We start from the raw sequence: 12,941 nt of genomic DNA, 5'->3' as shown, positions 1-12,941 counted from the left end.
TTATACATGATGAACAAAATGAAAAATATAATAACGTAAAACAAATAAAATGTCAAATGTTTTGGTGCATGACTTTTGGCCATACTCTGTGTGTGTGTGTGTGTGTGTGTGTGTGTGTGTGTGTGTGTGTGTGTGTGTGCGTGCGCGCGCGCGCGCGTGTGTGCATGCTTGTTTCAGTCACTGAACTGTAGCCATTCTGGGAAGCAACTTTGAAAGGTTTTAGTTGAACATATTAACTCCAGTACGTATTCTAGTAGTCTGCTAAGTTACAGGGATGTAAACGAACCAACAACAGGTGTCAAGCAGGGGGGAACAGACACAAATGCAAAGACACACACACACACACAAAACTATATATATATGATGGGCTTCCTTCATTTTCTACCTACTAAATCCATTCACCAGGCTTTGGTCAGCCCAGTGTGTCATGTAGTGGGACTGAACCTGAAACCATGTGGTTATTGGAAGCAAACTTCTTACTATACAGCAGCCGTGCCTGTATATGGATACAAACTATTTTATTTTCACATTAATAAAAATAGGAAACAAATTTTACCGTATATTTTAGTACTTTTTGTGATAGGGCACAGCTTGATATTTATCAGTTTGAGAACCACTACAGCAGCAATTTGGTTAGAAATATCCAACACTTGCATAGTCCAGCCCCACCCCTACTTTGATTGTTATCTTTACTACCACTGACCTTCTCTTTCATTGATTCTCTAGTTTCAAGTTCTCCACCACTACTTCCACAACTAGAAACAGCAGCCCAATCTACCTCAAATCACACTCTACTATCTTTAAAAAAAAAAAAAGAAAAAGAAAGGGCCACTGATAATGTGGATAATAGGAAGAAGACAGGATGGTCGAGAGTGGAATGCCTTTCATCATAGTTCTGCGTGACCAGAGTTGATCTGGAGCAAAGCAGGAGCCCCACCACAACCACCTTCTCCTTTAACAATTATCTTTCTTCCATTTTTCACAGATTTTGTTGTTGACTTCATTTCCAAAGACCATTGGTCAAGTGTCTTTTTTCTTTTTAACAACAACAACAGCCGCTGCCGCCGCCGTCGCCACCGCCACCACCACCATCATAATCATTTAATGTTCAATTTCCATGCCGGCATGGGTTGAATGGTTTGACAGGATCCAACTATCTGCAGAACTGGTGAGCTCCAATGTTAGCTTTGGCATGGTTTCTAAGGCTGGATACTAATAACTAACTTTTAATCACATTAAAACAAAGAAACAAATGCTGTATTTATCAATTAATAATTTGGTCTCATAATCTTAAATTCCCTCCAACTTTCTCTTACACTCCCCCCTTTGCTGTCAGTCTCATATACTGACAGATTTACCTACAGTATATTTTTTAGACGATGATGAATAAAGGAAGTGAAAGTATGTGTAACTGAAATGGCTTTAACAAGTCATTTAACCCTTTAGCATTCAGATTACTCTGTCAAATGTGATGCTCATTTACATTACTTTGAATTAATCATGCATTATCTTGTAGCTTTGAGATTTTGATGATGTGATTGCTTATTTTTAGAATGACAATGTAGGTTAGGTGTGAGAAGCTACATCAGGCTGGTTTGAACATAAAACAGGAAGAATATTTTGGCCAGATATAAGGCAGAACAGTTAGCATGCTAGGCAAAATGCTTAGTGGCATTTCATGTCTTTAACTTCTGAAACTAGCATAGCTAGTGTGCTGCCTGGTGTAGCCCTTCAGTTTGCTGTCCTCAGGCCCCACCACAAAAAATACATATTGCCTACAGCAGACCCAAAAGTGGTGCCACCCCCATAAAAGTACCGATCCCACCACCCCACATGTAGCTACACTAGTGCTTTCTGAGCTCAAATTTCATTGAAGTGTACTTTACTTTTCATCTTTTTGGGGTTGATAAAATAAGTACCAGCTGAGTACAGGGGTCAATGTAATCAACTTTCCCCCTCCCACCAAACTCGTTGGCCTTGTGCTAAAATTTGAAACCAATATTTTGGCCAGATATGGTCAGCTGAAATGCTAAAGGGTCAATATTTTGACAAGACTCACCAGGAGTTTATCTTTCATCTCTACAATACTTTCCACAAGTCATTGTCATATATATAACTTTACCACAGTGAAGACATAGAAAAGATTTTTTATAAAAGAAAATATTTTGGAAGGAAATTAAACCTTTTGTATTCAGATTATTCTGTCAAATGTCATGTTTGTTTAGTTATATTGTTTTGAATGAATCATGCATTATCCTGCAGTTTAGAGATTTCGATGATGTGATTGTTTAGTTTTAGAATGACATTGCAAGGTTGAAATGAGAGGCCAGATCTAGCCAGTTTCAACATAAAGCAGGTTAAATATTTGGACCAGATATGACCAGTTTGAATGCTAAAGGGTTAAAGAACGAAGTAAGAGATTACAACATCATGAAAATCTCACCAAAGTGAAATCAATAAGTTAAAGGGTTTATTTGTTTCTGCTAATTTCTGTTAAAGAAAGTACAACTAGTAGCTTGAAGATTTCATGTTGATTCAAATCTCTTTTTTTCCGTAACCCCAAATCTTTTACTCTAGAGTGCTAATCACACATCTGAAATAATGCATCTAGCCCCCCGCCATTCATGATAGTATTCTAGAAAAATCTGCTAAATACATCGCTCTCAAACACTATATAACCACTGATGAACTATGTCCTCTTCTAATGGTTCTACAAGAGCTATTGCTTTATTTAATTTGCTGACACTATGTCATTCTCAGATAACGAGAATATAAAGTTCATGGGAAATAGAAAAGAATGGGATGTTATGAAGTGATCAATAAAGAATAGCCTGCCCCCCCCCCCCCAAATAAAAAGCCTTGAGCATTTAAGTCTGACAGACGTTTGTGTGTGTACATATATGTGTGTGAGTGTGTGTGAGAGAGAGGGAGAGAGGGGAGGGAGAGATTGAAGACTGTTCAGCTGAAGGTAAACAGAAGATAAATATTCCACCTAATAGAAGATACCATCAAATGCAACTTTCTCTGAATAATGAACAATGCAAGAAGACTCCTTGTTATTGTTTGTCTGTGAGTGCTGTTACATCACTTAGTTTGAAAATAACCAAGACTAACTGGTAACTGCTGTAATGAAGAGAATCCAACCTGCTTAAGAAATGTTCAAACTTGTAACTCATGAAACCCATCTGACATGAGGGAAAAAAAAAGGAAAACCCACATGGATTAAAAAACAAAAAAACTGATAATCTAAAGAGGTTTAATAAGATTTCTCAATATGCCATTAGAGACAGAACATATGTCATTCTTTAGTTTTAGTACAGTCTTGTTCTTTCATCATAACCAATTAATAATCACATGCAAATACACAACGCATTCATGATAGTATTGAGGTAAGTGATTGTTTTGGTAAGATTATTAAAATGGTAAAGAGCAATGGAGATAGTCAAGTCAGTAGAGGACAATATCAAACAGCATTTAGCTGAGTCTGAACCACATTTAGCTTCTGCTCTTCTCAAGCCTGAGTTCAAAACTTGCTGGGGGTCTCCTACATCTTTCATTCTTTCAGGGCTGATAAAATAAGCATCAGTGCTACATTAGAGTTGATAAGGTTGATAGTGACTTTTCCTTAACTGTTTCAGTGTCAATCAACCTGATATTACTCTTCATCACATAATACAAAACTGCTTGTTTTGAAAGGTTCATATTTAAATTCAAATCTTCTATCAACTTACGCAATGTATATTCCATCATTAATATAATAATAACATGTTAATTATTTTACTACACCCCTACAAATTGTTGATTATTTTCAAAATTAACTGAGACACATTTGCAGTGTATTTTGTGAGAAATATGGTCACAAAAGGGTTATACAAACTGGCTCTATGCCAAACAAATTTAAAATTGTGTTTAATCTTTTCTCTCATTTACAACTCCAACAATATCTCATTATTTCAAAATTAGATTGCCTCTTTGTTTTCACTGGGAACCAAAAATGTCAAGTCAACTTTTAGTTTCAAGAATTACACATTTGAAAACTTTCCAGTTATTTCCGTAGAACATTTATGGGTGGAATAAATAGATAAACATTTTCTTTTCTCTGCTATCTATTTTTCAAGGTTAATTTAATTTCCTCAATAGAAGTTAAGAAATTATTCCATTTATCTGATTAAAAATAAACAAATCATATAATATGCCTATATTTCTTTATACCCCTACCTTTTCAAAAAACAAAAAAAGAAAGAAATATATATACAAAAATAATTTATCTTCTAAATAGATGAAGTAATTATTTGTAGCACAGCAACAACTGCACAAGCAAATCTGAAGGTATGACTATGTAGTAAAAAAGAAGTTTTCTTTGCCACCATCTTGTTTCAAGTTTGATTGCAGTGTGTAGCCCCTTAGGCAAGTGTTTTCTATCATAGCTTTAGCTTGACACAGTAAGTGGAATTTAATGGACAGAAAGTGTACGGAAAACAAATGAAACCCTATTGTTTTCGAAGATGATTATTCAGTTGTTTGATCATATGAACTCCCTGATTATTGATTTTGAGTGTAAGAGGCTGATAATTCCACAGACATGTGTTACTTACTTAAGCCATTTGCTCCCCACAGAGCAAAAGCCATTGACAACTTCTCTCTACAGTCCCCAAATCTGTCTTTTCTGTTTCTTTCCAGTTGGATCCCTACTTTTTCAGTTTTGCCTCAGTATCCTGTTCCCAGCTATTTTTAGGGCATCCTTTCTTCCATCTTCCTTGTAGGTTCAAGTTTCCCTGAATGAAAATCTTCCCTTCTGAGGTCTTGTTGGTTTTGAATCATCATTAATCTTTCCATTACCATTTCATTTTTTCTAGGTGGGGATGTTGGCCCTATGCAAGCTACTCTTTACCTCTGGAAGAGGGAGTTCATATTAGTCTGGTCTCTATCCTTTGACCTGTGTAGCATGGGAGGCCCTACAAGGAGCTTGCACTCCAATAGTATGCCTCTCAGGGTCATTAAGGCACAAAAGCCGTCACACCACAACAAGGACTGGACCTTATGGTAGATAGACATGTGTGTCCTTAGGGTAATTCTTGGTAGAATGAGCGTGATATTATGTGACAATGTTGGATCTTTAATAAATTATGCATAGGTGTAGCTGTGTGGTAAGAAACTTGCTTCCCAACTACATGGTTCTGGGTTCAGTCCCACTGTGTGGCACCTTGGGCAAGTGTCTTCTACTGTAGCCTCAGGCTGACCAAAACCTTGGAATTTGGTAGACAGAAACTGAAAGAAACCCATCATATATATATATGTGTGTGTGTGTGTGTGTGTGTGTGTTTATCCCTCACTACCACTTGACAACTGGTGTTGGTGTGTTTACATCCCTGTAACTTAGTGGTTTGGTAAAAGCAACTGATAAAATAAGTACCAGACTTTAAAAAAAAGTACTGGGGTTGACTCAATCAACTACAAATTCCTCAAGGTGGTGCCTCAGTATGGCTACAGTCTAATGACTGAAACAAACAGAAAGAAAAATCCATTTCACGGGCTTCTACACAGTTTCTCTCTATTCAGTTCCACTCAAAAGGCTTGGGTTAACACTTGCTCAAGATGCTACAGTGTGGAATTGAACTGGGGACATCATGGCTACAAAGCAGACTTCCTAACCATTCAACCATAATGCATATACATGTGTGTGTGTGTGTGCCTTTGTCCAGTGCATACCAGCAAAGGATGTAAATGACTATGAGAAAACTGAAAAAAGCCATCCTTTTTTTCCTTTTATGAATGAAGGCCTTGGAAATATTTATTCTGCAGTGAGTTACAGATACTCCCTTGCTGCTCTCTCACTCTGACAGTGAGATTGACAAGGGAGTGCTTGTAGTGACAAATGCAGTGAATTGGAGACTAGCCTATTGTTCACTATTTGCAGTCTAAAATAAAACAAAGTAAATAAATGGAACATTGATTTCTTTGTGAGCAAACAATAAAACAAAATATGGTAAGAACGTCATCTGGAACGAACTAGCATTATATAATATTACAAAACGTTAGAAGCAATCAGAAATTTAAGTAGATTTCATTATAAATTAATGCACCTGATAGACATATAAATTGATCTTTGTCTACAGAAGGAAAGAGGAATTATAAAATACTGCCTCATATTAAATGACTGTCATTGTTACTGTTTAACCCCAGGTCAGTTTGATCAAGCAGATCTATGATTAAATGGTTCCAACTATGATCACACCTAACACTATTTTCTGATCAATGTATCCAGGATTATGTACATACGTATATACACATACAAGATGAAGGTATGGTTATGTGGTTCAAAAGTTCACTTCTTAAAACCAGTGGATTCAGGTTCAATCCCACAGCATTCTGGCACCTTGGGCAAGTATCTTCTACTAAAACCTTGGGCCAACCAAGTCTTATGAAATGATTTGGTAGATGGAAACTGAAAGAAGACCATTATGTGTGTGTGTGTGTGTGTTGTGTTGTCTCAGATATTGTGCTATAGCTATAAGCAAGTGCCATTGTAATACAGTGTTCTTTGTTTGCAGTTTTGCATATTTTTCAGTCTTCATGTAATGAGGAAATATTACCATGCTTGGAAACAGGTGAAGCCTGATAACAGAAAAGGCACCTGGTCAGAGAAAATATGCTTCAATGAATTCTATGACCCATGCAAGCATGGAAAAGTGGATATTAAATCCATTTCATGGGCTTCTACACAGTTTCTCTCTATTCAGTTCCACTCATAAGGCTTGGGTTAACACTTGCTCAAGAAGCTACACTGTGGAATTGAACTGGGGACATCATGGCTACAAAGCAGACTTCTTAACCATTCAACCATAATGCATCCACATGTGGACTTACATATATATATAAATGCATATATGTGTGCACATATACATGTGTGTGTGTGTCTTTGTCCAGTGCATACTACCAAAGATAATGATATATGCATCTGATGGACTTCCACTCAGTTTCTATCTGCCCAATTTCACTTTGAAGCTTTTGGTCAACCCAAGGCTAAGATAGAAATTTGTTGCCCAAGGTGCTGTGCATCAAGATCAAACCCAAAACTATGTAGTTTTGAAGTGAAGTCTTAATCATACAGACATGCTTGAATCCTTAAATAAATGTACCATGCAATAAGATCAAACCCAGAAATTTCTGACTATGAAGTAAGCCTCTTAGTACCACATGGCTATGCTTGAACTATTTTCACTAAATCAAGAAATAGCTTCAGCAGGAGAGACAAAACCTGGCTGAAACTTCAATTAAATTTAGGTAAACAGATTCATGAGAATGTGCTTGGCTTAATGGTTAGGCTGTTGCAGTCATGATTGTAAGATTGCTCCAGTCCACTCAGTTGGCAAAAGTGAGTAATCCTGCAACAGAGCAGCATCCCATCCAAGTGGGAAACATATATGTCACAGAATCTATGAAACCAGACTTATGAGCCTATGGCTTGGGAAGGACCTTTGATTCTTTTTTTGTTTTTTTTTCAAAATAGATACATAAAAAGGTTTTCTTCACTCATGGACGAAGTAGAAACCGTTAATAACTTTAAAAACAATAATTATCGAATTAAGAATTAAGAACATATAATTAGCACATAACATTACCTAAAACAAAATAAAAGAAAATTAGACTTGATAATTACTAGTGCAAAAGTAATTAAGCAGCATTACTTTAACTAAACCAGAAGAAAATGAGAAACCTGTCAAATATACTATTACAAAAAAAAAAAAAAATGCTATCATGTTAGTAAAGTCTAAATCTATGTAAGGCACAGGTATGGCTGTGTGGCTAAGAAGTTTGTTCCCCAACCACATGATTTCAGATTCGGTTTCACCATGTAATGCTTTAGACAAGTGTCTTGTGAGTGGATTTCGTAGATGGAAACCAGAAAAAGCCTGTCATATCATCAACATCATCCTTTAACATCTGTTTTCCATGTTGGCATGGGTTCGATGGTTTGACCAGAGTTGGCAAGCCAGAGAGCTGCATCAGGTTCCAGTCAGATTTGGCTTTGATTTTATGACTGGATGCCCTTCCTAACACCAGCCACTTTACAGTGTGTACTGGGTGCTTTTAAAGTGGCACTAGCTTGACATACACACACACACACTTGACTGTGTGCAAGTAAATGCATGTTTAACATTATTTTGGCATTACTTGATTGTCGTAAATGAATGTTCTTCATTTACAACATTCTGTGAAAACATGTCTGGTCATGGAGTAATATTACCTTATTTGGAAACATGTAATGGTTGGCAATAGACATAGAAAATTTGCCTCAATCTACTCCATCTGACCCGTGCAAGAATGGAAAAGTGGATGTCAAAAATAATTGTGCTTAATTCACATACGAATTGATGCTGCATGTAAAGATGACTGCATGCAAGCCATCTTACATGCAACCATGATATTACTTGCATATAAACAAGGGAACCTCTAAGTGGTTATTCAGCTTGCAATAGTAACCACATATTGCTGGCCTTGTGCCAAAATTTAAAACCAATTGTAACCACACATTTTTATATGACACCCTGCTGTTTAGAAAGTTAGTTAGGGTATACTGGATAATGTAGTCCCACATATACCCTGTCAGAGTAAAAAACAGGATAGTCACAGCTAGAATACCTTTTGATTATAGATCTACCTGATCAGTGTTGAACCTTAATTAAATAACAATATTTATCCATTTGTTTGGCAATAACTGTTTAATAAGATATTAACATTTTGCCTGTTAACATTATTTGTTCTGAAAAAAAAAAAAAAAAAAAATCTGTGAAAAGTTTCAGTGCTAACATTAATCTTTATGGTCTATAAAACTTTATTGCTATATAGTCTTGATGAAATGTTGTCCACAGACAGAACAAATTTTTAATCAAGATCTACAACTGTTACAATTTTTTTTTTTTTTGCTAAAGAAAAATAAAAACAATTTTCATATCAGCCAAGCCAGAACAAAAATAAAAAAATAAAAAATAAAAAATAAAAAACAAAAAAAAAAAACCACTCAAAAACTTAATTATTTGATTACCTCTTGCACGCATCAGTTCTACTTTATAAAAATTTCTATCATGAAAATTTGAAATTAGAAATATATTACAAACTAAGAATCAAAATGTTAGTCCTCTTAGACATTTTAGCATAAATTAACCATATTTATAAGCCAGGTTCTGTTTGTTTGTTTTTGCCTTTTATGTTTGCTTTTAAATTAATGTATTCACTACTTGAAATATTTTTATGTTTAATTGCTTACACTAAATACTGTGATATCGCAATTTACAAGATGGTTCAGAAAATGAAAATAATTTTGCCTGAATTACTAGAAGTATAATTTGGATAATCTCCATGTATAGCTGTGTGGTTAAGAAGCTTACTTTGCAGTCATGTGGTTTTAGGTTCAGTTCCATTGCATGGCACCTTGGGCAAGTGTTTTCTACTTTAGCTCCAGAATGACCAATGCCTTGTGGGTGAATTAGGTAGAGAGAAATTGTGTGTAAGCCTGTCATATGTGTATGTGTAAGTGTATGTATGTGTGTGTCTTTGTGTCTGTGCTTGGCGACTGGTGTTGGTTTGTTTATGTACATGTAACTTAGCAGTGCAGAAAAGACACTGATAAAATAAGTACCAGACTTTAAGCAAAAAATATAAGCACTGGAGTCGATTTGTTTGACTAAAACCCTTCAAGGTAGTACCCCAGCATGGCTGCAGTCCAATGACTGAGACAAGTAAAAGATAAAGGATAAATGATATGTCATTCTTATCTCTGCAAAATGATGGGAGTAACTGTTTATTTTTTTCCTTTTGATAATCTCAATGATATAAAAACTGCAATATACATAACGATAACAGATTTTCATATCAATATCTTTCAATCAATCAATGAGGACACATAGAGTAAACCCACCATACTTCTCCTCACTTACTGGCTTGCATTTCTTGTTTATAATATAATCAATCTAAATAGTATCTTAACTAAGATGACATACTCAGTTTTACAATGTCATAGTCTTTTTAGTTCTCTACTGAATAGAATATTTTTTTCTTTGTATTTCCTTTACAAAGCACACAATACGATTCAAATAATAAATTAAGTAAACAAGGAAACTGAATATCTTATTGATAGTTCAATCTGTCCACCTCGAATCAATGGAATAGTAGTATTGTATTTCTTTTGAAATTTACTCCTTAATTCACATCCTGCACTGTACTGCACATATGGCCCTCATTGAAAACTTTCAGTAGCATATCAATATTTTTATAAAAAGAGGTTGCCTAGCTCCTGCCTCAACCTTTCTTCATTTTGAGAGATCCACCATGATCATAATTACAGTGCGGAGGGAGGGATGGAGGGAGAGAGAGAGAGAGAGAGAGAGAGAGAGAGGAAATGATCCTTGAACTTGGAGTAGTGCACTCTATTTATCAACTCAGAAAAATCATAGGTCAAGTTAATCTCAGAAGAGTTTGAACTCAATGAGCAGAGAACCAGATCAAACACCATAAAGCATTCCTACATTCTGACACCATCATTTTGCATCCATTTCCCATGCTACCATGGGTTGGATGGTTTGACCACAGTTGATAAAGCCAAAGGTTGCACCAAGCTTCATTGTCTGTTCTGGCATAGTTTCTATTGCTAGACACCCTTCCTAATGCTAACTACTTCACAGAGTGTACTGACACCAGCACCAGTATCAATTCTGGTGTGGTGGACAGGTTTCCTTGAGTACAGTAATGCATAAGATATCTCAATCCTTAGTTATTTCCTTCATAAAGATCAGTGTCTTGAGGTTGGCTTTCAAAACTTCATCCCATGTCTTTCTGGGTCTCCTTCTTCCACAAGTGTTCCATCTGTATGCAACTGTTTACCAATTCACACCTGTAGTTTTTTTTATTTAATGCACATAAATAAACCAATAAATAATAATGAAAAATAAGAAAACAAACTTACAGACAAGATTTTGATAAGTTCGGGTATTCCACAAACTTCACTGAGTTCTTCATGGAACATCCTGAGAGTTTTATGGCTCAAGTAATAATAAGATGCTATTCTCCCAAGGGTAGTTGGCTGGATTCTGGAATTATTCTGTCATGGTAATAACAACAGAAATTAGGAATGTGACAGAATAAAAACTGTACAAAAGGTATGCTGAAAGAATAAGAAAAACATCTTTTAAAATTTCTTCAATTTCAGTGTTAGGTTGGATGCAGGCATGGCCTTGAGGTTTAGAAGTTTGCTTTGCCACCACATACTTCGGGGGTTCAATCCCATTGCATGGCACACTGGGCAAGTGTCTTCTGCTATAACCCTAGGTTGATCAATGCCTTGTAAGTGAATTTCGTTAATGGAAACTGTGTGGAAACCTGTCACACACACACACACACACACACACAGAGAAATCATCTCAAAAGTAAATAGACACCATCATCTTTGAAAGATTTATTTATAAAAACAAACTGACATCATTTGATGCATTTAAATAATTAATGTAGTATTTAGTAGAAATGCCTTGTGCACTTTGTAATGATTTAACCTATGTTGGCATTATACTAATTAGTAGTGTCCACACAGATAAGGAAGTATAAAGAGATCTCTGTATATATACATATATGTATACACACAGACACATCTATATGCATATATATACAGGGGTTGGACAAAATAATGGAAACATCTAGCATCATAGCATCATAATTTTGAAATATCTATAAAACTGTCAAAAGCTTGTTTACTTTTATGTTTTTTGATTTATTAATAGTGTTGCTAAATATGTCTTGCTAAAATTGCTGTTTCTTTTCAGATGTCATCAGAAAAAAGTAATTAAAATTCATTAAAATGACAGATATATTGGGCTTTCAAAGAGTTCAAATTGTTGGTGCTCGTATGGCAAGTGCTAGCATAATGAAAACAGCCGAAATGTTTGATGTATCAAGAAGTACTGTCTTGAAAGTAATGACAGCCTTTGAGAAAGAGAGAAAAACCTCGTCGAAAGAAAACTAAAACTTTCAGATTGGACTGTTGGACTCTTATGTGAATTGTTAGAAAGGATCACAAAAGTACAGCTCCCAAAATTACTGTAGAGCTTAATGACCACCTTGAGAACCCAGTTTCCACAAGAACTGTTTGCTGGGAGCTGCACAAAGCTGGATTTCACAGTGGGCGGGCTGCAATCAGAAAACCACTACTTTCAAAAACAAACGTTGCAAAACGTTTAGAGTGGAGTAAAAACCTACAGAATTGGTCCCTAGAGTAGTGGAAAAATGTTATTTTCTCAGACAAGTCATCCTTTACCTTATTTCCCACCACCAGCTGAGTATATGTGTGGAGACAGCCAAAAGAAGCATTTGACCCAGACTGCCTTCTTCCAACTGTTAAACATGGAGGAGGATCTGTGATGATCTGGGGGGCTATATCTTGAAAATCTGCCGGCCTAATGTTTTCCTTTCATGGCAGAATTAATAGTCAAGACTATTTAAGCATTTTATCTGATCAAATTCATCCTATGGTTGCAGAACTGTTTCCAGAGGGAAATGCAATCTTTCAGGATGATAATGCACCAATTCGCACAGCTAAAGTTGTTACTGAATGGCACAAGGAACATTCTAGTGAAGTTGAACATCTTATCTGGCCACCACAGTCCCCAGATCTCAATATTATTGAACATTTGTGGTGCATTTTAGAAAAACAAGTAAGGAGTTGATATCCTCCATCATCATCACTACAAGAATTGGAGACTGTTTTAGCTGAAGAATGGACAAAAATTCCTTTGGAAACAATTCAAACTTTGTACAAGTTCATACCTTGTAGAATTCAAGCTGTAATTATTGTCAAAGGCAGTCCTACCTCATATTAAAATAGATTTGTTTGAAATTTTAAGGTGTTTTCATTATTTTGTCCAACCCATGTATATATATATATATATATATAT

At 35.7% G+C, this 12,941-nt stretch overlaps 1 protein-coding gene across 4 annotated transcripts in view; it reads right to left on the bottom strand.

Moving 5' to 3' along the window:
• The window catches only part of LOC106884418 (activating signal cointegrator 1 complex subunit 3), a 493,492-nt gene that overhangs the window by 27,743 nt on the left and 452,808 nt on the right, over positions 1-12,941 (bottom strand). For all 4 annotated transcript variants that reach the window (XM_014935791.2, XM_052972249.1, XM_014935790.2 and 1 more), the window contains one exon: positions 10,964-11,098. In XM_014935791.2, the coding sequence (XP_014791277.1) occupies positions 10,964-11,098 (135 nt within the window). The remainder of the gene's footprint in view (positions 1-10,963; positions 11,099-12,941) is intronic.

This window comes from Octopus bimaculoides, chromosome 1 (assembly GCF_001194135.2).
Source record: "Octopus bimaculoides isolate UCB-OBI-ISO-001 chromosome 1, ASM119413v2, whole genome shotgun sequence".
NCBI lineage: Eukaryota > Metazoa > Mollusca > Cephalopoda > Octopoda > Octopodidae > Octopus > Octopus bimaculoides.
Note: the sequence above shows the minus strand (reverse complement) of the source record. Positions and strands in the feature narration are given on the sequence as shown.